General features: G+C 46.8%; 1 protein-coding gene across 1 annotated transcript; it reads right to left on the bottom strand.

Annotated features, from left to right (window-relative positions):
* Positions 1-237: 237 nt before the first annotated feature.
* FGF16 (fibroblast growth factor 16) lies at positions 238-8,364 on the bottom strand. The gene is made up of 3 exons (XM_068533758.1): positions 8,091-8,364; positions 1,932-2,035; positions 238-572 (listed from the first exon to the last, which is right to left on the bottom strand). The coding sequence occupies exons 1-3, from the start codon at positions 8,362-8,364 to the stop codon at positions 327-329; spliced, it is 624 nt and encodes a 207-aa protein (XP_068389859.1). The 3' UTR covers positions 238-326.
* Between the last annotated feature and the right edge of the window lie 18,606 nt (positions 8,365-26,970).

Raw genomic sequence — 26,970 nt, 5'->3', positions numbered from 1 at the left:
TAGATTGTGGGGCAAGACACCTCTGGCCCTTGGTGGGGGCCCCCATTCTTTCTTGTGCCACCTCAGGGGAAAGAACATGAGTAAAGAAAAAAGTATATACAAGATTCCCTCTAGACCTCCCCCTCCCCCCACATCCCTCCCCAAAATAACCCAACCTTGATATACACTTTGAACAACAAGGGAACAGCTGGGTCGAGTTGAACAGTAAGTGCTTCTCTGTTATCTAAATTGATAGGAAAGAAGATTGAAAAGCTATGAGTATAGTGCTTCCAGAGACAACTGTGGCCCCAGAGTATACAGGTCACAGAGGTCACACTAGGGGTCCGTTACCTATAGCGGAAAAGGTCTCTGGACATGGAGGGCAACTTAGAAGGATCTACTGGCCTGGGTAAAAAGTGAGTGAATTTCTGGTGTCGTTTAGTCCTGTATCCCTCCCGGGGTGAGCCGTCTTTATTCAGGGCCACATAATACTGTCTCTCCGAGTCCGAGTGTTTGTACAAGGTGGAGGCATAGGTGTTGTACCAATTCTCTTCAAACTGTTCCCGGAAAACACATTCACGTGTGAGTTTCTTCTGTGAGGGTGAGAAAATAAAGCAGAGCCCATTATATGACTATTTCTCCCATCCCAGCTTGCTGGTGGAGAAACTAAAATAGTAATAGCACACTGATATTAGAATATTTCAGTCCTATCTCCCGGTATTCCTGAGGCATCTTCTTTCCAAACAGCACAAAACAGCCCTGTCGGTATCACTTCCACCCTCTTTTGTGAGCCACGCAAAAATGCTTCCGGTGATATTTTTTCTGAAGGCAGGAGACTGAAAGAGATGGGCTCACCTGGCACTTTGAGCCTGAGAATTTCTGCTATGGCCTCCCAATGCCCCACTGGCACCCTTGAGTTTTCTCCCTACTTAGGGCTAATGATGTTCAAATCCACTGAGATTGCAGTCAACCATGTCAACTGACAGGCAAAGGCCTCGGATCTATATAAAGCTCCATGGGAGGTGAGCTGTGATCTCTCCTAATGAAGGGTCTCAGGCCTGTCAGTTGGAAAGCTCAGAAAAGATCTCCTTGAAAAGTTCCTCCAATCTGGCTACTTCAAGCTGGCAGCTCCTGGGTCTCTTGCCTCTGTCCCTTCTCACACTTGATCCAACCACCATACTACTTGCTGGGGTTTTGCCGATACTGAGTGCTGGGGACAGGCCTATCTCTTAGGTGTCAGGGAAGAATGTGCTCTGATTTCATGGGGTGCAGGCAGCCAGAAAGTATGCTCTGTGACTCAAAAGCCAAAGCCAGGAGTTGGGATCCTCTGAAAGGGTTAAGATCAGCAAAGTCACCATTCCCCAGCTCTGGGCTGGCTTCCAAAATAGTGAACATGCACTGCAGCCAACCCAGTCCTAGCTGGGGACTTTAGGGCTGTCACCAGACCCTGGAACCCTCACTCTTCATTTGTTTGTTTATTTTGTTTGGCCTTTGGGATTCAGCTGAAGCAATCTGGACATTGAGGACTGTGTCGTTAATCTCAGAATCCTCAATCTGAAGGCCAGCTCTCCCACTGCCTATTTTTGTGCCAGCCAGTTGGCTACTCCTCTGGGTACCCATCGCAAATCAGATGTGCTCCTTGGGAGAGTTAATGCCCCAAACCCTTACCATCTACTGACAAACCAGTACAGCTTCCTATTATTAGCAGATGAGCTGGCCCTCTAATGGAGAAGGCGAAAGCAAATGTACTACAGAAAAGCTTCTGTTTTGATGGAGGCTGAATGAGTGAAAGTGTTATGTAGCAAGCTCCTGGGCAGTCAAGAACTGACTAGAAGACACTAAATCCTTTAAAGTTGACAAAAGTGCTTTCAAGTGCTAGATGAATGTTTTGCCTTACATTGTCCAAACACTTGTGGTAACAGCTTCCGAGGACAAAAAAACCTTAAACTTACCGACCCATAGAGTTCTCCTCGCTCGTTCATTCCTAAATACAGGCCAGAGTCCACTCCCCGGATGCTGATGAGCCCCACAGCCAGGCTGATAAACTCCAGAATTCCTAGAGCAAAAAAGTGAATGCCATTTCCATCACTGATATCAAGCTAAGAGGAAACTGTTCAGGTGACATGAGCTACTAGTCCTTTATGCCCAACTGGAGGCCAGCTCTGTGTGCCTTTGGTGAATTACCTGATGAAACCATCTTTTGCAGTAAGAATGGAACCTCAGAGAAGGCACTGAGTCTCTCTGGGCCTCGGCTTGTCCATATGTAAAATGGGGGACACAATCTCTGCCTCTATTCAACACTCTTAGGCATATTATAAGGAAAAGACCATGAGGAGGCTTTGGCTACAGAAGCTCCATAATTACAAGGTACTATTGCTGTTAAATACCACCATTTCAAGAACTGGGAGGGCAGCTTTCAAAATGAAAGAACGTGGCCAGGTTTCTGTATCTTCCCAAAGTCACTTCCCTCCTCCCCAGAGCACACAGCATTACCTTGCTGTCCTCTAGGCTGAACTTGTTTTGCAGCCTCTTAGCTCTCATGTCCTTAAAGCCACATGAGGCTGTCAACTGCCTGTAACTGACTCTAACAAAGGCCACACAGGCCACTCACCAAGTTTGTTCCTCCAGCCTATGGCAGGAAGCAAAATTTGGCCTGGTGAGAGCTTTCTCCTCAAAAGTACTCTTGGCCAGTGCAGCCTCAGGCTGACAAGCCTGTCATTCTCCCCTTCCCTCTTGAGGATTTTAAATTTATCTATGGCAAAGAGTTGGCAGGTAGTATTAGACTTGATACTGATGTGAGATGTTGCAGCTTTAAGGGAAAAGGGAAGAGATTCAGAAATGTCCCTCTAGCTGACAAAGTTGGAGGTGAGGATTTGAAAACGTTTCATTTACCCAGCCGCAGCAGGGGGGAGAAAAGAAATCGACTACTACGAGGGAAAAAAGAACCAGAGCTGAAATCCTGGTGATACTGAAGACTTCACAGTTTTGTTCTAAGATAGCACATCTATTATTTGGATACAGATGTAATGGTCAACTAGATTTCTCTTTGCTGTTCTCTAACCATGTTTTTCAACATACAGACCAAAACGTGATACTATTGACTCACACAGGCATCCAAAGGTATGAAATGAGCTCATATCTGGCTGTCTTTCTCATCCAAAAATGTAATTCTTAAGGGTAATAATATTCTATGTAATCTACACAGGGAGTGCGACAGAGTCCTTAAAGATCGCTTTAAAAAATTAAGTGGGCAATTGTGAAATCAGGTTCAGAACTCCAGTGGGAAGTCTCCTGAAGAGCCCCAGTGACCTGGGCTGGTGGGTGGGCATTCAGGTATGGAAGCTTTTAGGGCACACTCGGACCTATTTGGAGAATGTAACGCTCTTCTGCTGCCATCGTAGAGAACACTCAGAACGTGGCCTTTGGCCTCTAGCGTTGAAATCCTCCAAGTTTTAGTCTCAGTCTGGTTGTTACTAACTCTTGCAGTACAAAAAAAGAGTTTTGGGAAAGGATATTGACACAAGATGGTAGGAGGGGAAGGGAAAATACCTGGTGCCAAGTAGGGCTTAAGCAGATACTGATTTTAGTGGACCAAAACCTTTAGTTACACTGCACAGGGTTCTGATTTTGGTTCTGCCCTGTTTAACATTTTAATAAATGACTTATAAGAGGACATAGGGGGACTGTTTACCCTAGTTCCAGAAGACATACAGCTGAGAGGGCGACAATAAAAATCCAAAGAGATTCCAAGAGAATGGAAAAATGGGCTGACTCCAACAAAATAAGCTTTAATTAGAATAAATGTAAAGTCCTGCACTTTGGTCCCCAAACCAGTTACCCAAGATGTTTTGTGTTGGGGGTTTTGTTGGGGGAGGGTGAGCCTCAAATACAGTGTGAGTCAATCATACTCCTTATTTCATGGCCTATTATCATAATTGGTCTGCGTAAAGGCTTTTTTATTTATCTATCTCTTTCTTTTTATTTCCATACGCTTCTCCCCCTCGCCTCCCCCCTTCAGGCAACCACGTATATTTTCTTGAAAACATGGACTGTTCTTTTGTGTTTTCATGCATTTTTACTAAATGCAAGTCTGCTCAGCTTTGGAATGGGGAGACGTGGCCTAGCAAAACATGCACAACAATGGCGTACAGAATTTGATTGAACAAGGTAACCTCAGTATGGCTGATTCATGAGATTATTAAAAAGCTAATGTGAAGCTAGTCATGTAAAAATTAAAAATTGCTAAAAGCTAACGTAAAAAAAATAGAAAAAAAAGAAAAAAAAACTAATGTGATCTAAGGCTGTATTGATCAAGATCTAGTAACTGGCATAAGGGAGGGGATTGCCCCATTCTGCTCTGCCTCAGATCACAATGAGAGTGCCGTTTTTAGTTCTACCGTGTTTAAAGAGGGCTATGGAAACACAGGAGGGTGTTCAAAGGAGAGTGGCCAGTATGGCCAGGAAACGAGAAGCCAGGTCATGATTCAGTTCTGGGTGCTAAACTTTGAGGGATACCAACCCGCTGAAGCCTTTGGTTCTTTGCTTAGGCAGCTTACTTCTGAGCTTCTGAGTCTTAGTTCCCTCATTCGCTATCTCATGTCTCTGACCACCCTGAGCTCATTAAGTAGCAGAGGGCAGCTTGTGATCTCACCATCCAAAACCTGGTATGAGAACAAATCATGAAACCCAAGAGGTGGGGCCATTTGAGTCACCACCGTTTTTCTCCAGCTCTCTGTTAACCCTGATGCCAAAGGACAGATCATAGAGGAAGTCACTTGGGTTGTGTCCAGTAACAGGGGTCTCCAACAGCTGGAATCATCCCTGCCCAGCTGTCTTTGGGCATCATTTCCCTTTGCCAACTTTCCTATTAGCTGGATTCAAACTGTGGGAACCCAGTGGCACATGATGATGGAACAGATATTCCTAAACCTTCTCCTGAATTCCAGCCAGCATGAAGGGAGACAGAAAACAAGCCATCTTCACATTTTCCCAACTACAGCTGGAGAGGGGTGTTAACAGCAAAACGTTGAAGCAAAGTATTAAGTAGACAAAGTTTGTCCTCAGTACTTTCACCCCCTTCAAGGCCCGGGACCTCCCTCTCCCCTGCCTCATTTGACCTGTCCACCTCAGGTTCTGGCCTGTGTTCGACAGTTTCCAGACTCTTCTCTTCTTACACCTTTTGCCCCATGGCTTCAGTGAAAACAGATCTGTTCTGGGTCCCACTGCTTCAGAACCTAGCTAGATGACTGGCCTAGTATGTCATTTAATCTGGCTCCATAACTCGCCCGAATGCCCTCAGCCATCCTTTCAGCCCTTCAGGGCCAAGACAGTGCTGTTTTGGCACCTTGCCAAATAAGAACCATATCGCTCACAAACCAAAGCAGCTGCACGAGCCTGTTCCATCCCACCTGGCGGGAGGCCTCTCCTCCAGCCTGGCTCCCAAGCTCCGCTCTGCCAGCCCACAGGTGCCCCTCAGGAATGTCAGGATCCCTGTGAACCTCATGTAAATGCCACCAGCCAGCCAGGCGGGGATTGAAATACTCCTGGCTACTGATTGCAGAATGGGGGGGTGGGGTGGGGGTGGAGGAGGGGAGGGGAGGGGGAGCATAGGCTGTGCCAACAGGTTATTATTTGGAGTCGAGGCTGCTCTTGGGCTCAGCCTGACTCATTCTGAACACATGGATTCCAGGGTAATCCTTGGGGGCCCTGCTCTCCAATTACAACAAATAGCTATTTACTTTACATGGCCTTTGGAGACTACCTCCTCCCCCCAAGCAGAAATCTATAATATTTTATATCTTAAGTCTGGCCTACTTTACCCTGCTGGAATGTTGACTGCTAAAGCACTTATGGAATGTTAAAGTTTCGATTTATTGAATACCCTGGCTGATTAACTCAAATGTGGAGGGAGGAGAGAGTTAGCAAACTCAAACGCCACCTCTTTCTTTGCCAAAAGCTAAACTGAGAAAGAGTAAATGTGTGCTTGCAAGTTGGCAGGGGACGTTACAAAGACACAGCTTTGACCAGTTATCATTTCCTTTACAGGAAATACACGGAACTGCCAGGAAGCCAGGGAAGGAGGAAAGGGAAAAGGTGATGCAGAGGTGGTCTCAGTCAGTATGTGTGTGTGTGTGTGTGCGCGCTGAAGGCAAAACCCAAAATGAAACAGTTAAGCAGCAATGAAAACACCCCTTCCTCCCGCCAGTTTTATTTCCTTTGGTTTCTCCTTAAACTTAACACCCTTAGCAGACCTGGGAGATGAAAAGAAATCAAGATGTGTCCTTAGGGAGGTAATTAAAGACCATATCCCAAGAGCCTATTACTGCTTTATGTTGACCTTGTAGGTTACTGGGCTCAGTTTAGGCACAGAGTCAGACGAACACTTGTAGCTGCTGGGAGTCAAGCTCACAGTTTCTCCACCTCTGCAGCCCCCACCTCACAGTTCTCCATCATTTCAGAATTTTTATTCTACATCTCAGGAATGAGCTACCCCAATATCTTTAGGCCATTTCTGGGAGCTTTGGGGGGCTCTGAGGCCAGGGTGGGAGTCCCATTCCTTCTGAAGAGGAACAAAAGGGGACTGCAAAGTCACTAGTGATGGAAGGGAAAGGAGCTAAGTTAACCCTCCCTCTCCCCTCACCCCACCCCACCCTGTCACCCTTTCGAGGACCTGCTGCAAGTTTATACAGACACCTGCACCCCTCCATTACCCCCACCCCACACACAACCTACTGTACTCCAGCTCTCCAAGTGCATTTTTCCAAGATGACATAGACCTCATTAGGGTTCCTGCTTGCTCCCAGCAAGGAAGACCAGCCCTGGCCCTAAGTTGTTTGCTAGACTTAGCCTTGCCCAGGAACAGGCCTCTGCCCTGCTCCCCATCCACCCTAGACTTTTTATGGTGCACTGGGGTGCAGCTCTAGCAAGGCACGGGGAATAGGAAGATAGGGAGGTTTGGGGGAAGTGAAGGAGGATGGGAAATAGATGGGAAGAGTATCACGCCTGACGGTAGGCAAAGCCTCTCACTGGCTTAGATGGTGTCTTTGGCCCATAGGGTCCTTGGGAGGAAGTAGAGGGCATTGGGAGATGCGGGGACCCAAGGAAAGGTAGCTGTCAGAGCACCGGAATAACAGTTTAGTAGAGGATAGGAAATTGAAAACGAAAATGGCCAAATTATTGAGGAGTGAACACATTTGCTTAGAAACCCAATGATCTCTGTCCCAGGTCAAGGTTTATATTAACTGTGTTCTGTATGTGAGACAGGCAGCTGTGCCCTTTGAACAATCTGCAGAGTAGCAGGCAGAGAAAATCCTGGATGGAGGCTGGGTGTCTTCTGCCCTGGGCCCAGGAGACACCTGTCTTGGGGGCTGGGAGTGGGCCCAGAACGGTTTCCTCACTGAGGCAAGGAGTCCAGAGGTAGCTCCGGCAAAAGCTGCCCCAGGGCTTGTGCCCTTACACAGTGGCCACCGGGAGGCTTTCCTAGTTTCTCTAATACCCAGCTCCCACCGTGCTGTCTGGGTTGGCCCTCAACACGGGCAGAGCAACACAGAGGCAGGCAGGTACCACGGCTGCCGCGTCCCCGCGGGCCAAAATCGACTTGGGCGCGGGCCGTCCGCAAGCCGTATCCACGGCCCACGAAGGCTCCAGCTTCAGGTGATCTGCCGCGACAACCCAGCTGCCCTGGAGGCTCAGCCTCACGCTGTAGCCACGGTCCCCGACCTCCTCGGCGGATGCTCCTATCCCTCTCCCAGCTCCACCTGCTTTCCTCGGAAGCGCAGCGTCCAGGTCCCAGAACAATCCCCTAGCTCCCGGGGGAGGGAGGGTGGAGTGGGGAAAGGAGAAGCCGCACCTCAAGGCGCCCCCGCCTCCTCCCGAGAGTGTCTGAGGGTGTCAGGCGCCCCGACGCCGCTGCGCGGCTCAAGTCCGCACCGTCGCGTCCCGCCTGCCCCGCGTCCCCGGCGGCCTCCCGCCTCGAAGGGCTCAGACGGCGCCGAGCCGAGGGGCGGAGGGGGGGGGGGCGGCGGTCCGCGGGCCCCAAGCCGGAGCCTCGAGCCGTCGGCTCCCCAGCGCGCCGTCTGCTCGCCTCCCGTCCCTCCCGGCCGCGTCCTCACCGAAGCGGCTGTGGTCGTGGCGGGTGCCGTGCACCGTGCCGTTGGGGAAGATCTCCAGGTGGAAGCCGGTGCGGCAGTAGAGCTGGCGGCGTCGCAGGATCCCCTTCAAGTGGGCGAAGTCGGTGGGCGAGCCGCGCTGCAGCTTCCCCTCGATCTGGCCCAGGCGCTCGTTCAGGAAACCTGGGGAGTCAGCTAAAGGCACGTTCCCCAGAGACGAGGAGAAGCCGTGCAGATCCCAGTCCAAGGAAGCGAAGACCCCCCCCACCTCAGCCATGGCGGGGCGCGCGGGGCCGAGTCGGGGCCGCGGGGCGCGAACTGCCTCTCCCCGCCGCGGGCGCGGGCGACTCGGCGGCGCTCGCTTGCTAGCTCGCTCCGCGCTCTGCCGAGCTGCAGTCGACGTCTGTTCTTGTCCAAGGAACTTCTCAGCGGCGGGGAGCGTGGGGCAGCGCGCTCCTGACCTTGCGCTCAGTCAAAGTGCCGCTTCCCCTCCGCATCCATCTCCCCAGGCCTCTCATAGCTGGCTTCGTCGAGCTATCAGATGCAAACGGCACTTTATATACATACCCACTCCCCTTACATTGACATATTGGATATTTAAATACAAGCCACACCTCAATGGCATCCCCTCGGAGATTGGTGTGTGGGTTCTTTTTTTTTTTTCCTCCTCGTATCCTTTTGGCTCTTTTTGGGAGAGGGGGGTGGAGTGGGAGAGAGAGCGAGCGAGCTTCACTCCCTCTTTTATTATGAAAAAATGGCAGGAAAAAGCTACACATTGCAGTGAGGCATAACTGCTTTTGGCAGGTTTTTCTGAAACTGCTGATGAAATAACGGAGCCCAGTGCGTGGAGGCTGTTGGCGTCCACTGCCGCTCAGGCCTGTTGCGTGGAGGTCTGCCTGTTGCGCTGGGGCAGCGCCCACCTCCCACGCGGCCTCCGGCTGCTCGCCTTTGGAAAGTGGCGTGAGACCCGGGCTGGGGGGTTCACGCGTTCGTGAGCCTCTCTTGTTCCCCGGCCGGTCGGAGGCTGCAGAAGGGGCGCCTGGCCTGGGTCAGTGGCTCCCTGGTTTCTTTGTTCTGTGGCCCCCTAGTCCCACTCCCCACCTGTAGGTCGGCAGGGGGCTGAGGAAGTGAAGAATCCGGAAACGCATGCAGTTGCAAAATGTGGGATTGGGGGTGTTGGCGGTTCCCGTAGGCACCCAGGCTGGGGGCCCTAAGGGGTCTGGGAGGAGAGGGAAGCCCCACGGAGGAAAGAAGGCTTTTTTTTTTTTTTTTTTAAAAGGGACGTTACAGCTTAGGATAAAGGAGGGGGAAGTAAGAAATAGAAAGCGATCTTTTTGAAAAATGATCTCCTCTGGCTTTCTGGGCGCGCTTTTACAAGGCTCTCGAGAGCAAGCTTGATGAGAGACCATTGGAAGTCTGGTGGGGGTTTTCCCCCACCTCTTTTCTTGTTGGAAACAGGTGTTTCCTCGCTCTGTCCTGTGCCCTCCTCGGAGATATTCTATCAGGAAGAGCGGCAGTTGGGGCGGGAACTGGAGGCAGCCAGGGCAACGGGCAGCGTTGAGAAGACCTGGGGAGCAGGTGCCCGGCCTGCCCCGCGCCCCGCGCCCCTACCCGGCACCAGAACCCTGGGGCCCCTCTCAGGGCCTCGCGCTCAGCGTCCTGCTCGCCTGCCTATTAAACTGCGTTGTCTGCAGTTTGCACCCGCATGGGGGCTCTGGCTACCTTCCCTGGCTCCGGGTCCCGCAGGAGAAACTGAAAGAGCGAGCACCCCATCCCCGCCACTCCTTTGCAGCGCCTCCTGCTGGAGAACCCGTGTCTCGCGGCGAGTTGGAATTCAGTCTCCAGGAGAGGATAAAACCGACTCAGCTCAATTCAGTTAGGGCAATTTGAGGTCCTGCTCCTCGGCTCACACGGGCACCCTGTGCTCAGTCCCCAGAACTGTAGCAATTCTTGGTTTGGAACATCGTGGCTTGGTTCTGGTGGGCCTCCCTGGCTCAGACAGAACCTCCAGAGCCAAGCACAAGGTCTGGCACGTGGTAGGTGCTCAGAAATCATCTTCTGGTGTGCACCCAGTAGTGGGGAACACAGATGCAAGTAATCTTCCGACTCTACAGGACACAGAAATGCAAAAGATGGCGCCTGTATTGGAGTATTTATGGATGAAATGGCAGGCTATCAACGATTTGCTTTAAAATAATCTAGAGTGAGAAAGCAGGAGGAATGGGGGTTTAGATGAGATAATAACATCGTTCATGTTACTAATTATTGAAGCTGGGTAATGGGTACATGGGTGTTCATTATATATTTCCTCTAATCTCTCTATAAACACACAAACGTGAAATTTCCGTAATAAAAGCTTTAAAAAATGGGACCGACATGAAACAACAAAGAAATCCTTCTTTCCTTCTTCATTCTTCCCTTCAAAGAGTTTGTGGATTTAGTGAGGAGGTGGGGAAGGTGGCGCAGAGGTTAAGCTAAGTATATAAATGACTAGAATGCAGGCAGTTTAAGGTGCACAGTACTGTGTGGATTCAGAAAGCAGAGAGAAGGTTGATCTCGGGGTTTAGAGCCGGGTTCTGGACCAAAGTGGCCTGTGTGATGGATGGGCCTTGAAGGGAAGATCTTGCAAATTCAGACGGGCCACTTCCAGGAAGGGGAAAATAGTAACGAAGCAAGTGGACAAATTTTAATTGGTAAAGACTAATTCCTGGGGGTTTTGGTGAATGTCAAATGAAATAATGTTGATGAAACTGCTTTGAGAAGTATGTGATGTAAAGGAGTTAGATGTATCTATGATTATATAAATCACACATTGATAATGGTCAAAGCCCATTTCTTCAACAGTCACTTCAGGGAATTTCTACATTCTTTGTCCCCCAATATTCCCAAAGTCACCAATTGCAGTTGCATATCTGGAGTCCTACTTGTCCAAATGTCAGAGATATAAGCATTCCATTGCCCTTCTTGGGTTCTTTTTCTTTTCATTTTTTAAAACGTTTATTGGAGTACAATTGCTTTACAATGGTGTGTCAGTTTCTGCTTTAAAACAAAGTGAATCAGCTATACATATACATATGTTCCCATATCTCCTCCCTCTTGCGTCTCCCCCTTTTGAGATTAAGCTGACTGATAATTCTGTTTAAGTAATGTTTCCATGAAGTATCCCAATTGACAGAGCACTTTCATGAAAGTTATTTAATTTTCACAACCTTGTGGAGTAGGCGGTACCATTATCCCTATTTTAGAGGTGAAGTTAAGTGACTAGCACCGAATCATATAGCTAATAAGGAGCAGAGTCATCATTTAATCTCAGATCCACTGGGGACAATTTACTCTCAATTTATGGGCCTTGGGATTATGCAAAGATTGGCATGTGAAGGACGGTGAGATTTCAGAATATTTTTGTTTATCGAATATCCTCAGCAGGACGCAACCTCAGGGCAGCGTTGTGCTGGATGTATGGGATGAGAGGAAAATGTACATAAAAAAAGAAGCGACCCTCTCTGGATTCAGGATGTCACTTGTAAAGTGAAGATAACTGTACCCTTTCACAGTGGTATTATGAAGAGGAAATAAAATAACTGATGGAAAGTGCCCAGCATTCTGTCCAGCACACGGAAGATAGCTCAACACATCTGAGGTTCCGTCCTCCTTTCCCCATATCTCACAGGGCTAATGTGAAAAATTAAGCAACCTACGTGGAAAGGACATGGAAAAATAAAACTCCATAAAAAAAAATGGGAGTTCTGACTCAGGCTGTAAGTGACCAGAGGCTGAGGGAAGCCTGTTGGGATCTGTTCCTTGAGGAAGGAGATGGTGAAGCTAATACTTCTGATGCTCACCTCCCCCTCCCCCTGCCCCAACACACACCTCGGAGAGGGGAAAAGATGTCTGGAATTGTTGCTCTGCCCAGTTCTTCCTTTTCCCGACAGCTTATAAATGTTTTTTCCTTCCTAGTACATTTTCCCTGATAACGGGCAGCAGGAGCTGTACTGCTTGGCAAATCCAGCAGGGAGTGCAGTTAACTCCATCACTTGCTCCAGTTTATTTAGTACTTACTTTGGGTTAAGCATTGCCCTGGGCGCTTTACATGCATTATCTCCCTAAGCCTTATCAAAACTCTAAGGAAGAGTTTTGTTTTTTGTTTTTTGGCCACACCATGCGGCTGGTGGGACCTTAGTTCCCCAAGGGATTGAACCTGGGCCCTCGGCAGTGAAAGCGTGGAGTCCTAACCACTGGACCACCAGGGAATTCTCTAAGGCAACGGTCCCTAACCTTTTCGGCACCAGGAACCGGTTTCGTGGAAGACAATTTTTCCACGGACCGGGTGGGGGTGGGGAGAGATGGTTTTGGGATGGTTCAAGCGCATTACATTTATTGTGCACTTTATTTCTATTATTATTACACTGTAATATATACTGAAATAATTATACAACTCACCATAATGCAGAATCAGTGGGAGCCCTGAGCTTGCTTTCCTGCAACTAGATGGTCCCATCTGGGGGTGATGGGAGACAGGGACACCCGAAGTGTGTTGCTTATGTCCAGTCTGCTCCGTGATCTCGTTTTGGCTTCTGTCACTGCAGAAAACCCTGCTTCACAAAGAAAGGATGCTGGAAATAGAAGCAGGCTTTTCACTGCTTTTGCGGCAATCTCACGATATTCCGCCTTGACTTTAACCCAGAATGTATGGAGAATTGAAGTTGTCTCAAACATACTTTTAAGGCCACCGTCATTTGCGATCTCAAGCAGTTGATCCTCTTCTAGCACGGACAAAGTTGATTCACCTGGCTTATTCACAAATGGGTCGCGGACCCATTCCTTCCCAGTTCGGGGGTCTTTTGTGGTTGGGAAGTGATGCTTAGACTCTTTTGAAAGCTGAGATAGGGGATCATGCACCAGCTGGGAGAAAGAAGTCCGGGGCTCAGTCTCTTTCAAAATCTCTGCTCATGTTTGAAACATGTCAGAAATCCCAGTGTTCCCTCATCGTCCCCATAATTCCAGTTTGGCTTTGAATGCAGCCACTTTATCTGCCCACTTGAACACAGTTGTCGTTCTCCCCTGAAGTGACAGATTGAGTTCGTTGAGCAGATTGAATATGTCGCACAAGTAAGCAAATTTTGCGACCCATTCTGTGTCACTGAAATGTGCTGCCAGTGGTGACTGTTTTTCTAAAAGAAATCTCTGGAGCGGCTCTCATAACTCAAAAACTCTGGCCAGTGATCTACCTTTAGAAAGCCATCTCACTTCTGTGTATAAGAGAAGACGTGTGTGCTCTGCGTCCATCTCCTCACAGAGCTGCATGAACAGATGTGAGTTAAGGGCCCGTACTTTAATGTGGTTGATAATTTTAATCACGTCCTGCAAAACGTTGTTAAGTTCAGGTGACATTTTTCGGCTAGCCAGCATTTCTCTATGGATGACACAGTGCATAGACTCACATTCAGAAGAGACCTCTTTGACCCGAGTAGTGAAAACAGAAAGCTGTCCAGTCATGGCAGCCGCTCCGTCCGTGCATATACCAACACAAAATGACCAATTCAGTTTTCCTGATATGTAATCATTCAAAGACTTGAATAGTTCTCCAGCTGTGGTGCTGGCTGGCAACAAAAGTGCCCATAACATATCCGCATGCACATCCTCCTGAAAAATATGTCACACTAAAACAAGCATTCTTACCTTGTTGTCAACATCAGTAGACTAGTCAACCTGGATTGCGTACCACGGTGAGCCATTAATCCTCTCTAACAATTGTGCCTCAATATCCTCTGCTATTTCATCAATTCGTCTAGTTATGGTGCTAGCCGGAAGAGGAACACGTGCCACCTTTTGAACTGTAGCCTCTCCTAAAAGTTCACGACAAATGTCCTTAGCAGCAGGCAGGATCAACTCTTCACCAGTAGTAAAGGGCTTCTTAGCTTTAGCAATGCGGTTAGCCACTAAGAATGATGCTCTCAGTGCAGACACATTTGATGAAGTGGCGGCCTTCAATAATTGCTTCTGTTCTTCGTGTTTTTTCTTTGGAAAAACTCCAAAGGCTTGTCTTTTAATGCAGGGTTCTTGGTCTCCATGTGGCGAAGCAGTTATGAAGGTTTCATGGCTTTGTTGGATAGCCGGTCGCCACATATTATACAAAGTGGGCTTGGAGAATGTGAATCACCTGTTGCAATGGACCCGTAATTTAAGAAGGACTCTTGGTATTTTCTTTTAAATGCAGCTTTCTTTTTGTTGGCAGTCTTAGAGTCTTCTGCTGTCTCATCATTTGGTCTTTCCCCCTTTTCAAAGAAGCTCTCCAGCGACATCTATTTTTTTACTCATTTTGGCTAGGGTTAGCTTGTGGGCTTACCAAGACTGACTGAGACAAGCGCGCAGTGCGGGAAAGAGGCGCGAACGGAAGTGGTAAATCAAATAATGGGCGGGTCACGTGCGGACTAAATTTCTTTTTTTAAACAGCTTTATTGGAGTATAATTGCTTTACAATGCTGTGTTAGTTTCTGCTCTATAACAAAGTGAATCAGCTATACATATACATATATTCCCATATCTCGTCCCTCTTGCGTCTCCTTCCCACCTTCCCTATCCCACCCCTCGAGGTGGTCACAAATCACCGAGCTGATCTCCCTGTGCTATGCAGCTGCTTCCCACTAGCTATCTATTTTACGTTTGGTAGTGTATATATGTCCATGCCACTCTCTCACTTCGTCCCAGCTTACCCTTCCCCATCCCCGGGTCCTCAAGTCCATTCTCTACGTCTGTGTCTTTATTCCTGTCCTGCCCCTAGGTTCATTAGAACAATTCTTTTTTAGATTCCATATATATGTGTTAGCATACGGTATTTATTTTTCTCTTTCTGACTTACTTAACTCTGTATGACAGACTCTAGGTCCATCCACCTCACTACAAATAACTCCATTTTGTTTCTTTTTCTGGCTGAGTAACATTCCATTGTACATACGTGCCACATCTTCTTTATCCATTCGTCTGTCGATGGACACTTAGGTTGCTCCCATGTCCAGGCTATTGTAAATAGTGCTGCAATGAACATTGTGGTACATGACTCTTTCTGAATTATGGTTTTCTCAGGGTATATGCCCAGTAGTGGGATTGCTGGGTCATATGGTCGTTCTATTTTTAGTTTTTTAAGGAACCTCCGTACTGTTCTCCATAGTGGCTGTATCAATTTACGTTCCCACCAACAGTGCAAGAGGGTTCCCTTTTCTCCACACCGTCTCCAGCATTTATTGTTTGTAGATTTTTTGATGATGGCCATTCTGACCGGTGTGCGGTGATAACTCATTGTATTTTGATTTGCATTTCTCTAATGATTAGTGATGTTGAGCATCCTTTCATGTGTTTGTTGGCAATCTGTATATCTTCTTTGGAGAAATGTCTATTTAGGTCTTCTGCCCATTTTTAGATTGGGTTGTTTGTTTTTTGGATATTGAGCTGCATGAGCTGCTTGCAAATTTTGGAGATTAGTCCTTTGTCAGTTGCCTCGTTTGCAAATATTTTCTCCCATTCAGAGGGTTGTCTTTTCGTCTTGTTTATGGTTTCCTTTGTTGTGCAAAAGCTTTTAAGTTTCATTAGGTCCCACTTGTTTATTTTTGTTTTTATTTCCATTTCTCTAGGAGGTGGGTCAAAAAGGATCTTGCTGTGATTTATGTCATAGAGTGTTCTGCCTATGTTTTCCTCTAAGAGTTTTATAGTATCCAACCTTACATTTAGGTCTTTAATCCATTTTGAGTTTATTTTTGTGTATGGTGTTAGGAAGTGTTCTAATTTCATTCTTTTACATGTAACTGGCACAGACGAAATTAAGTGTTGGATTCTGACTTAAAGCCTGCCACCAGATGCAGCTGTATAATTGAAGTACATCGACTCACTTACCACTATAAAGCCTGCCACCAGATGCAGCTTAATTGTCACTTGCTACTGACTGACAGAGTTTTGATATGTCTGCAAGCGATTGATTTATTATGGTCTCTGTGCAGTCAAACCTCTCTGCTGATGATAATCTGTAGTTGCAGCCGCTCCCCAGCACCAGCATCACCGCCTCAGCTCCACCTCAGGTCATCAGGCATTAGATTCCCATAAGGAGCACGCAACCTAGATCCCTCACATGTGCAGTTCACAGTAGGGTCCACGCTCCTACGAGAGTCTGATGCCACCGCTAATCTGACAGGAGGCGGAGCTCAGGCGGTAATGCGAGCGCTGGGGAGCGGCTGTAAATACAGATGAAGTTTCACTCACTCGCCCACCGCTCACCTCCTGCTGTGCGGCCCAGTTCTTAACGGGCCACGGACCAGTACCAGTTGGGGACCCCTGCTCTAAGGAGTAGTTTTCTTCCCATTTTACAAACGAGGAAACTGAGGCCCAGAGATATTCAATAACTAGTAGCAGAGGTAGGACCTCTGATCTTAAGGGATAAATATTTGATCTCAAGTTCGAACCTAACCACGACACTACACTGCCTCAATCTATTTACTTCAAAAAGAATTTGTATTTCTCCTTTGTCTTTTGTTCCTGTCTCCCCTCACCTGCTTTCCTTGTAGGCAGCAGTCTAATGCAGCAGTTGCACATTCCATCTCCGGTGTCAGACCACCTGGGTTCAAATCCCAGCTTAAAGCCATTCTAGTTGTTGGAGCCTCAGTTTCGTCTTCTGTACAATGCAGATGGTCATGGTCCTCATAACCTCATAGAGGTGCTATGAGGTTTAAGTGAAATAATACACAGAATATACTTAAAACTGTGCCTGGCACATACTAAGTGGTCATTGTTCTTAATATTATTTACATCCTATCTGGCCCCAGTCATATTTCCTCCCCAGGTTCCCTCAAACTATGCTCATTTTTTCCTAAGGGAGAAATGAACTGGATGAGAACCCTGGCCTAGTCACCCCAAAGCAATCAATTCCAATCCTATTACTCTTTCTGTGTGATATTGGGCCAGTCTTGTTCTCTCTGGGTTTTAGAAGGCCTGTCTCAGAAATGGGGTCACCAAACTGTCACCTCTGTGTGGGCAAGCAGGTAGTCAGGGAGTGGAAGTCTGAGAAAAACAGGAAATTGCTCACCTGTAGAGTTTCATTTATTGAGCATCCTAAGTACCAGGCATTATCTGATTGCCTTACATTTAAATCACATCACACCCCACAAGGTAGATATTATCATTCCGATTTTTAACAGATGACAAAACTGAGGGCTTGAGAGCTTAAGTAACTTGCTTAAGGTCACGCAGCTTGTGTATGGTGGGGCTGAAATTCAAACCTGGAGAGCAACTCCAGAAACCATGCTGTTGGTCACTACACTACTCTGAAGAGCGTTGGGGCCTTGTTCAAAAGAGAAAGTATTATATCATGACACAATCCTCTTCTGGACAGGGAAAACCCAGGTTAAAAGAGCAATACCACCCTCACTCCCCGCCCAGGCGATTTGTAGCTAGAGTTTGAGAACTCTGCAAAAAGTCAGACCACCTTCCAATCTCCCCACCCCCGACTCTAGGGCCCAGAGAGGAAAGGCAATCTCTTTGGTTTGAATGAGCCCCCTTCTTACCTTTCCGGTCAGTCTCCTGCAGTGACACTGAGCCACAAGTCTCCTTTGTCTCTGCTGTCATTCTTCTCTGGGCCTACCTGTAATGGGGGTGGGTAATGGACCATTTATTCTGGCTGTAACTTGCCATTAGTCGGCAGGTGATGACATCTTTGTGAAATGATCTGTTAATTCTCTGAGAAGAATGGGACACTGTGGAATGTGGCTCTAACCCTGGCAATCTGGGTCACTTCTCAACCTGGTGTATGTGACTGTGAATGTGGGTACAATGGTGGCTGTGTGTGTCTGGGGCTGGGTGTTGGGGGAGAAGTATGGGCAGAGAGTATGACTGTACTGGTTTTCTCAATACAATTGTGTGCTTATGTTTGTGTTTGTGACTGGATGCAGAAGAGTTTGCATATGTCTGTGTAACAGCAAGAGTTGTGGGTTTAAGGTGTGAATAAGTGGATTTAAGTATGTGAATCTACAGGCAGCCCCTGCTATTTTGCACGAAGAAGATACATGGTGGCTGTGAAGCTGAGTTCATTTGAATCTAAAGTCGTTTCCTTTTTTTTTTTTTTAAACCCAAGGTGATTGTTTTGGTCCCACAGCCTGAGGGCACATTCACATCAGCGGATAGGAAAGCCAGTTGGGGGACTCCTCTGAGGGCCCAGCTTCCTTGGAGCCTTGTTGAGGTGGCCTTGTAGAATCTCTTTCTTACATAAACCAAGGAACAAAGCAGAGTCTTAAGATCAGCTCTTTGCTTCCTGGCCTCTGGTTAGCAGGACCTCCTCCCTGCTTTTCCTCTTTCTCCCTAAAGCTGTGGACTTCATCTTGTTTCTGCGAGGGATTTGAATCTCATCAGTTACACTCTGATTTCTGGGAAATGGAGCATTATTCACTGCATTTGAAGATTTAGAAAGGGACTAACAGTTCTGTCCTGCTCTCAGAGCTGCTGGTGCCACAAGCACAGGTTACAGAACCCTTGGCAAATTAAAAAAAATGTTGAAGGGTACAAAGCGTGGAACAGAGTTAGCAAGGAAGAGTAGTTCAGTCAGTAGTCACCTGAGCAAGTCACTAGGGAGAAATGTACATTCCGAGGGGGTGGATTGTGGTCCTCGCTCTCGCTCAACTCACTGTCTGGGGCTTTGGCCAGATTATTTCTCATCTGTGGGCCTCCGTTTTCCTAACTATGAAAAGAGGGAGCTGGACTAGATCCGTCTTCTCAAACTTTTGTTTATTTCTTAACTGAAGTAACCCTAATGGCAGAGGAGCATGGGTGGAGGAGAGGGGTGGATGGGGTAATCCAAAGCAGCCTACTGCAAGGTCAAAGTGTCCTTGAAGTGTCATGTTTTATCCTAAAAATGTGTTCAAAATTTGCATTCCGTTCCATGATATAGCCATATTTGTTTTGATAAAGAAATGTTTTAAATTTCTTATACTCAAGTAAAATTGACACTCTAAGAACATGCCATGTTTATCCTGTGACTCTGTGGACCCCCTTGGCACACTGCCATGGACCCCCAGGGGTATGCATACTCCGGTTTAAAAGTTTGGAAGTAAATGATTAAGATTCCTTTCCGCTCTAACACTCTGGTTCAATGACCTGGGAATACCTGTGGTGTCTTTGGTAACTGCTCCCCAGGTTGCTAGAGAGTTGTTTTTTTTTTTTTTTTTTTTTTTTTTACGGCTCCATCTGAGCACTCCATTTTCTAGCCAGTTATGCAAAAAGAATGGAAACCTCTGATTTTGTTTCCAGAACAAGCGTCTCCAGTATGTCTTTGCTGAGCCCCACGTACAGGCTCAGGCTTATGCTAAGTTGTCCTGGGGATTCTTATGGCACTACTGTGGCGCTTAATCTAGCTTCCATGAAGCAATAGGGGTTAAGAGTTTGGTGAGTTAAGTAGTAAACTGTGGGCTGTGGATTTTAAGTGCAGCAAGAGTTTGAGAAGTAGAACATAGATGTGCTTCCTGGAGGAGGTGATAGGATGATAGTTCAGGTAAATGGGGTAGAGGGAGAGGGACAATCCAGCTGGGAGGAGGGCGAGAGTAAAGGTCTGGAGGCTGTCAGGATCGTGGCCTGCTTAGGCCGGGGCCAGAATCTTGCTCAGTGGCAGGAGACACAGAAAGCTGAAATGGGGTCTTTCTCCCTCTGGGCATGAATTGTTAGCTATTTATCAGTTCACTGTCTTCTTTTTAAGGAGGTTGTGACTAGGGCTGATCCCCTCTCCTGCAGGGAGTAGGAAATCCCTGGAACAAAACAAAACAACCTTCCAAAAGGGATTTGGGGGAGAGAGTGGAGGATAAAAAGATATCTACATGACCTCATATACTGTCATCCAATCCAATCTGTGATTAGATGTATGTTTATTCTGTAAGCCATTAGATTTCTGTTCTTTGGGGTGCATGCCATTTCCTCTGGTTTTCTTTAATTTACTGGTAAAAATTCCCTTCAAGGGAGCCTGGATAGTACCTGCACAGTGCATGTGGTTCAGGGCAGCCTAGGGCGCAGGGGAGCTCCCAGCCCCTGTCTGCACCACCTCAGAGCAGAGTGTGAGGGCCAGAGTGAAGGAACCCACCTAGGACCTGCTGGTGGCTGGGGATGGTGATGCCAGCACTGCCTCAGAGCCTAAGGAGAAACACACCCAAGGAGAGCAGAGTTGGTGGCAAGGGGAGGTTTCAACAATAGGCCCAGGTAGAACAAGGTTGTAGGCCAGTGGTCACAGGACCAGGGAGCCAGGCAACAGGCAGTCACAGGTGACCCTGCAGGGGGCAGAGCCAGCATCCTGGGAGCCTGGTGGTGGGGTTCAGATAAGGGTCTAGGGAGCGAGCTGGTGTCAAGCAAGTGCAGTTGCAAGTGTCAGGGACACATTACCAATAGGTTACAAATCCAGAAAAAGTAAAAATATTAACATGACTAACAGAATTAAGGAGGTGAAGGAAGAGAAAATAAGCAGAAATGAATAAGTGCTGATTTTTTAAAAATATTGAGGCATGATTGACATAAAAAAAGCTGTACATATGTAAATATATACAACTTTGATGTGTTTGGGGATAAATATATACCCATGAAACCATCACTACAATCTATGCAATAAACCTATCCATCGCCTGCAAAAGTGTCTTCTTATCCTCTTGATTTCTTTATTATTACCGCTATTATTTTTTTTGTCATAAGGACACTTAACATAAGATCTACTCTCTTAACAGAATTTTAAGTATACAATATAGCATTATTAACCATAGGTGCTACCCTGTAGAGTAGCTCTCTAGGACTTATTCATCTAGCATAACTGAGTGTGGAGTCCTTAATCTTTCCTACCAGGGACCCGATTTATAACATCTAAAATTGAAATGTATAAATTTTAAAATTCCAAAGTACTTCAATTGCCAGAAAGGACCCAGGTTGGGTAGGCATTGGAAGGATTGGCAAGAAAACCCCCTCTCCCCTCAGTGTTGGAAGAATTTGGAGACGTAGGGAAACTACAGGGCCTCGGATATAGAGGAAATAAGACAGCAGCCCAATCGCAGGAACTGGGTACCAGGCACGTACCTGTACAGAAAGGAAGGGACAAGACCCCTGTTACTGGAACTGAAATTATGAGATCAGAGCAGGGCCAAATGCCACTCATTTGAGCCTCAGCTGGTAAGGTATGGATGGAGATATCTTATATTTCCCCCTGGTTCAGGACAGAATGAATCCCAGAGTCCAGGTTTTGTAGAAATGGGGGAAAAAACCTACCAGTGAGGGTTAGGCTGCCTTAGAAGGGCCATGGAGCTGCACAGGTCATCACAGTGCCACCCAGGCAAGCTCCCATAGCCATACTACTGCTCAAAATCTCTGCCGCAGGATCCAGAGACATATGTTTCCTCATCGCCCCCTGCCCCTGTCCCCCTTGACACCACCCCAAGAATGGAGCACCGAAATGTCGTTTCAGGGCGTTAACTTCATTGGCTCTTGACTGTCTGGACCTCCCCAAAACCAGGCCTTTCTTGATTAGCTTTTCAGGCCCACAGTGGAGGATGAGGTCACCCTGGTGTGAGATGAAATGACAGTATCATGACTTGGCTGGCCATAAAACAACTGCTTTTAAAGCTAAATTTTGTAATCTCATAGTTTACCCAAGGGGTTGTGTAATTCAAAGCAATGACCACGAAGCTATTTGTAAAATTCTGACTTTCTTCTGAACCAAGTGTGGATTAGGGGATGGTTATGGCGGTGTGGGGGATGGAAGAGCTGAGAGCTGGGGAGACAAGCAAGGCCCAGATGGTTCAAGAGTGAGACCAACACTCATGGTTTCTCTTAATGTGATGGGGTCTCCTCTTCTGGAGATATAAAAAGCTTTGTCTTTTCAAGTGCCTTAAAGATTTCCAAAGCAGAGGATGCTTAACCTACTGACCCCAACCTGGAAAAAAATAGTAAGAGAGAAAGAGAAAATCCTAGCAGGAATTGCTCAGCCTCCTAAACCATAACTGGGGCCAACTGGCTGCTTGCATGGGGCAAGATGTCTTGCCCTCCAGCAAGGGTTTGGGGCTGGGCCAGCTGACAGTCTTAAAATTAGATACACACGATAACTGGTGGGTCTCAGGCTCTCTCTGAGTCCAAGAGTGAATTTGTGGAAGGTGTGAAATATCAGGTAAAGCACTGATAAGCAGTGGAGTGTACTGGATGTAGAATCAGATCTGAGTTTGACTCCTGGTTCCATCCTTGGCTGTGTGGCTTTAGTGAGTCCTCTCCAATTCTGCCTCTTGCTGTAAAATTGAAACAATAACTGAAGCTACCTCTTAGGTGATTTTGAGACTAAAATATGACTATACGTATTTATCTGAAGCTCTGACAGTGAGTTAGTAACACAGTTATACTGGGTTATGTATGCCAGGGACCCTGTGGTTCTACATTATTGGGTCTTCTGATTCTTTTTTATTTCCATGATTGCTGACTATAGTGAAGTTTTTGAGAGGTGGGTTAGAGTGACTTTGAAGCAATAGAGACTGTTTTATGAATGCATGCTTCTTCCTTGTTCGACTTTTTCCCTTCTATCCACCCATTACCTTTTTAAAGGATGAGAAGCAGCGTGGTGTGGAGCAGAAAGAGTCAGACGGATGGCGCTTGAACCCCAACTGTGCCACTTACAGGCCATTAGAACTCCAGATAAGTCATGTTAATGTCTCTGAACTTCACTTTCCTTGAAGGATTTTTGTTTTTTGTTTGTTTTTTTTTAAGAATCAAAAGAGATAATGCGGGGGCTTCCCTGGTGGCACAGTGGTTGAGAATCTGCCTGCCAATGCAGGGGACATGGGTTCGAGCCCTGGTCTGGGAAGATCCCACATGCCGCGGAGCAACTGGGTCCGTGAGCCACAACTACTGAGCCTGCGCGTCTGGAGCCTGTGCTCCGCAGCAAGAGAGGCCGCGATAGTGAGAGGCCCGTGCACCGCGATGAAGAGTGGGCCCCGCTTACCACAACTAGAGAAAGCCCTCACACACAAACGAAGACCCAACACAGCCAAAAATAAATAAATAAATTAATTAATTAAAAAAAGAGAGAGATAATGCATGTAACATGCTTGGCACTTAAATATACAGAGAAGTTTTTATTCTCTCAATCATTGTTCAGAGATTTTAGATTTTTAAAGATGTGTGGGTTAGCTAAGGCTGTGAAAGGCTTATTAATACTCCATGGTTTCAAGGATTTGAAATGCTGATTTTTCAAGAAGATCCACTTTGAGAAATTATGCCACAGAAACATCCTTCCCAATGAATATGCAGACTCACAAGTTGCAGGTCTCCTCACCTGACATCTAGATACCTAGGTTGCTCACGTGACAAAGACTGCTGTTTGCTACTGAGTTCAGTATCTTCCCTTCAGAAGTTTTGTGTCTCTTGGGATTTTTCAGAACTTTCTGGAGATCCTACCATAAGGGCTCCTTCTTTGTATTCTTTTTTTGTCCTATTTATTTATTTATTTATTTATTTATTTATTTATTGATTTATGGCTGTGTTGGGTCTTCGTTGCTGTGCATGGGCTTTCTCTAGTTGCGGCGAGCGGGGGCTACTCGTCGTTGTGGTGCGCGGGCTTCTCACTGCAGTGGCTTCTCCTGTTGTGGAGTATGGGCTCTAGGTGCACGGGCTCAGTAGTTGTGGCACACTGGCTCTACAGCACAGGCTCAGTAGTGTGGTGCACGGGCTTAGTTGTTCCGCGGCATGTGGGATCTTCCCGGACCAGGGATCGAACCCGTGTCCCCTGCATTGGCAGGCAGATTCGTAACCACTGCGCCACCAGGGAAGTCCCTCTTTGTATTCTTAAGGTCCTGTGGTGAACCGATGTAAACAAATTTGGTCCTGTACAATTATTAGGTTTTGTGAGTAGGTCTCGGTAGTCACCAATAGTGGGAAGAAGGTGAAGGGTTTAGCTACCTCCCCACGACCTTGCTGCTGGTTTAGAATAAAAGCAAGCATCACACCCAAATCTGCCACACATGTAAATATTTATTAGCAAGCAGGTACAAAACAGTCATAAAACCTGTTCTAGAAGCTCAATGATACTTCAGATCTCTGTCCTTTTTGGTTCTTCTTGCATGAAAGGTTCACCTGAGGTAAATGTGATAATATTCCAGCCACAGATTCAATTTACCATTTAGTGGGGTCAGGGGACCAAGAATTATCTGGAAACAGCAGCAGGACCCAGGACCCTTTGGGAATCAGGTCAAGAGTACCCTCCCTAAAAAGTAGAGACTACTAGATTTTAATACCCTGTTCAAGCAAAATATTCTAGTCTGTCCACATATTTTGAATACCACTAATTTCACCAATAAGAACCCAATTTTAACAACCATTGTATTCAGTATTAGTTAACATGCCTCTGTTTTCTCCAATGAAAACTTATTTCTAACATTTATTATGCTAATTATCATAGCCTCTGGTATTACTAGGAAGTAACGATAGTTGAAGCGGATAGCTGTAGTAGCCATCTCTGGAGCGCGGCTTTTGAGTGAGAGGTCTTGATTAAGGTAACCCTGCATAGAGTATACATTTAAACTAATCACACAGAACATCACACTGTCTCTGCTTTAGTATCTTAAAGTAAATTACAGACATCATAGCAGGTGCCTCATTCTGATGATCCTGGAATCAATAGAAGTTGAAGAAGCAGAAAGTCTTTAGGGTTTCAATATAAGTGAAAGAAGAGAAATACAAAATCAGTACCATGAAGACTGCTGGAGAATATCTTCCTCAAAATAACACGAGAATTCAAGCTCTTGCCTTTGGCTTTCGTGAGGCTCCTTGGCTTCTGCCATGTTTTTTCTTCCCCAAAAGGCAACTGTTGCGCAGTATGTGGACAGTTTCTGGAATGTTAAGTGCTCAATAGTTGGACTCTGCTAGGATTAAAGATTTCTTACCTCTGAGGCTTCTCCTCTAGAGAGTGGAGTCTGATCTGGGTGGAACCCCCAAATGCCAGATGTCTTGTGGTGACAACTGCTGGTGGCTGATTGCTAAAGAACAGGGCTGTGTACTTTTCAACTAAAAGAGGGAGCCACGTGCTTATGTGCAGTTCAAGATTCCAGGCATGTCTTCAAGGAAGGAAGAATTCCACTGAGGCACATGCCCTCTGCTTCTATAGTTCCTTCACTGGGCTGCAATGCCATCTCCAGGACCTCTCCTTCAGTGTATTAAGCCACTGGCGGATTTCCCTAACTTAAAAGTGAGTGCAAGATAAAAAGGAATGACCTATCGAAACATGCAACAACTTGGATGAATCTCAAGGGAATTAGGCTGAGTAAAAAACGTCATTCTCAAATGGTTGCATGTTGTATGATTCTGTTTATATAACATTCTTGAAATGACAAATTATAAAAATAGAGAACAGATTAGTGGTGGCCAAGGTTTAGGGAAGGAAGAGGGAGTGAGGCAGGTGTGAGGGATGAGGGCAACATGAGGGATCCTTGTGGCGATGGAGCTATTCAGTGTCTGGACTCTGGTGGTAGATACACAAACCTACAAGTCATAAAATAGCATAGAATGAAACACACACATACACACACAAATAAATACAAGTGAAACTGGAGAAATCTGAAAAAGATGGGTAGATTGTATCAACGTCAATGTTCTAGTTGTGATATGGTTCTACAGTTTTACGAGATGTTACTGTTGGGGGAAACTGGATAAAGTGTACAAGAGACCTCTTTGTGTTATTTCTTACAACTATATGTGAATCCACAATTATCTCAAAATAAAAATTTTAATTAAAAAATCAGGAGATTTGTGGCAATGGTTGCACAGCCCTGGGCATATATTAAAACACACTGAATTGTACCTTTTAAATGGGTGAATTGTATGATATGTGAAGTATAGCTCAATAAAGCTGTTAAAGTGGGTGCAAGGATCATCAGGGAAGCTAAGGAGTCCAAGGTAAATTACTGGCCCACAAAGGATGACCCTGACGGTGGAATTGTTATTTTGTTCAAGAAAACTACAAGCCTCTGCCTTCCCAGTCTTTCCCAGTCCCCCGCCCCCCGCCGCCCCGAGCCAGCCCTGAATGAGGTATGGGGACGCCTCAGCTGCCTCAGCCCACTGGTGACTGGAGTGAGCCACAAGAAAGTCCCAAGTACCTTGCAGCCCTCTTATGACAGCCTTTTTCTATTCCCCACTGTGTGGCTCGGTTCATCTGCCTGGGTTTTGGTTCTCTGCTTGGACTAAGGCCCACTTGGTTGGGACCTTGATTCCCCACCTGGCTCTGGCCAAGTTCCGCCCCTGGAGGCTGAATGCTTTTTCCTGTCCTCTCCTGCCAGTGGCTGAGGTTCAGCTGTGAATGAATTCAATGCTACCATCTGTCTAATTTGGAGGGTAGCGGCCTGCTACCTAAGTTCTCTGGCTGTGATTGGGAGGGAGGTGCTCCTGGTCCTGCCTGCCCTCTGGGACCCCACATTCTGTCCCTAACGGACCCCAGATATCCACATGCCCTTTAGCCAAGTTGCGTTGTCCTGTTCCACTGCTTCCTCCCTCAGGGCCCAGCCTCAGTAGTCAGGGTGGTGACTTCTAGATCTCATCTCACCCGGTTCTAATGTCTTCCTCCTCCCCACTGGTCCATATTGCATGTCTCACACCTAAACCCACTCAAGTGACAGTAAAGTGTAATCTTGTTATCTTGCCCGTTCTGCAAAGAGCACACCCAGGAACTGTTGATACTAGCTGCCCTGGGTGAGATTCTAATGCTAAAAGCAACATGGACAGAGGAGTGTAGAGCAGGTGGAGCTGCTTGGTCCAGCCTTCAGCCCAGCACCTCTCTTTCCAGGGGAAATCTCCGTGGAAAGCTACAAATCAGCTACAATGATTTGGCAGGACCATTCCAGGGAAGAGACTT

Source organism: Eschrichtius robustus, chromosome X (assembly GCF_028021215.1).
Source record: "Eschrichtius robustus isolate mEscRob2 chromosome X, mEscRob2.pri, whole genome shotgun sequence".
Taxonomy (NCBI): domain Eukaryota; kingdom Metazoa; phylum Chordata; class Mammalia; order Artiodactyla; family Eschrichtiidae; genus Eschrichtius; species Eschrichtius robustus.
Note: the sequence above shows the minus strand (reverse complement) of the source record. Positions and strands in the feature narration are given on the sequence as shown.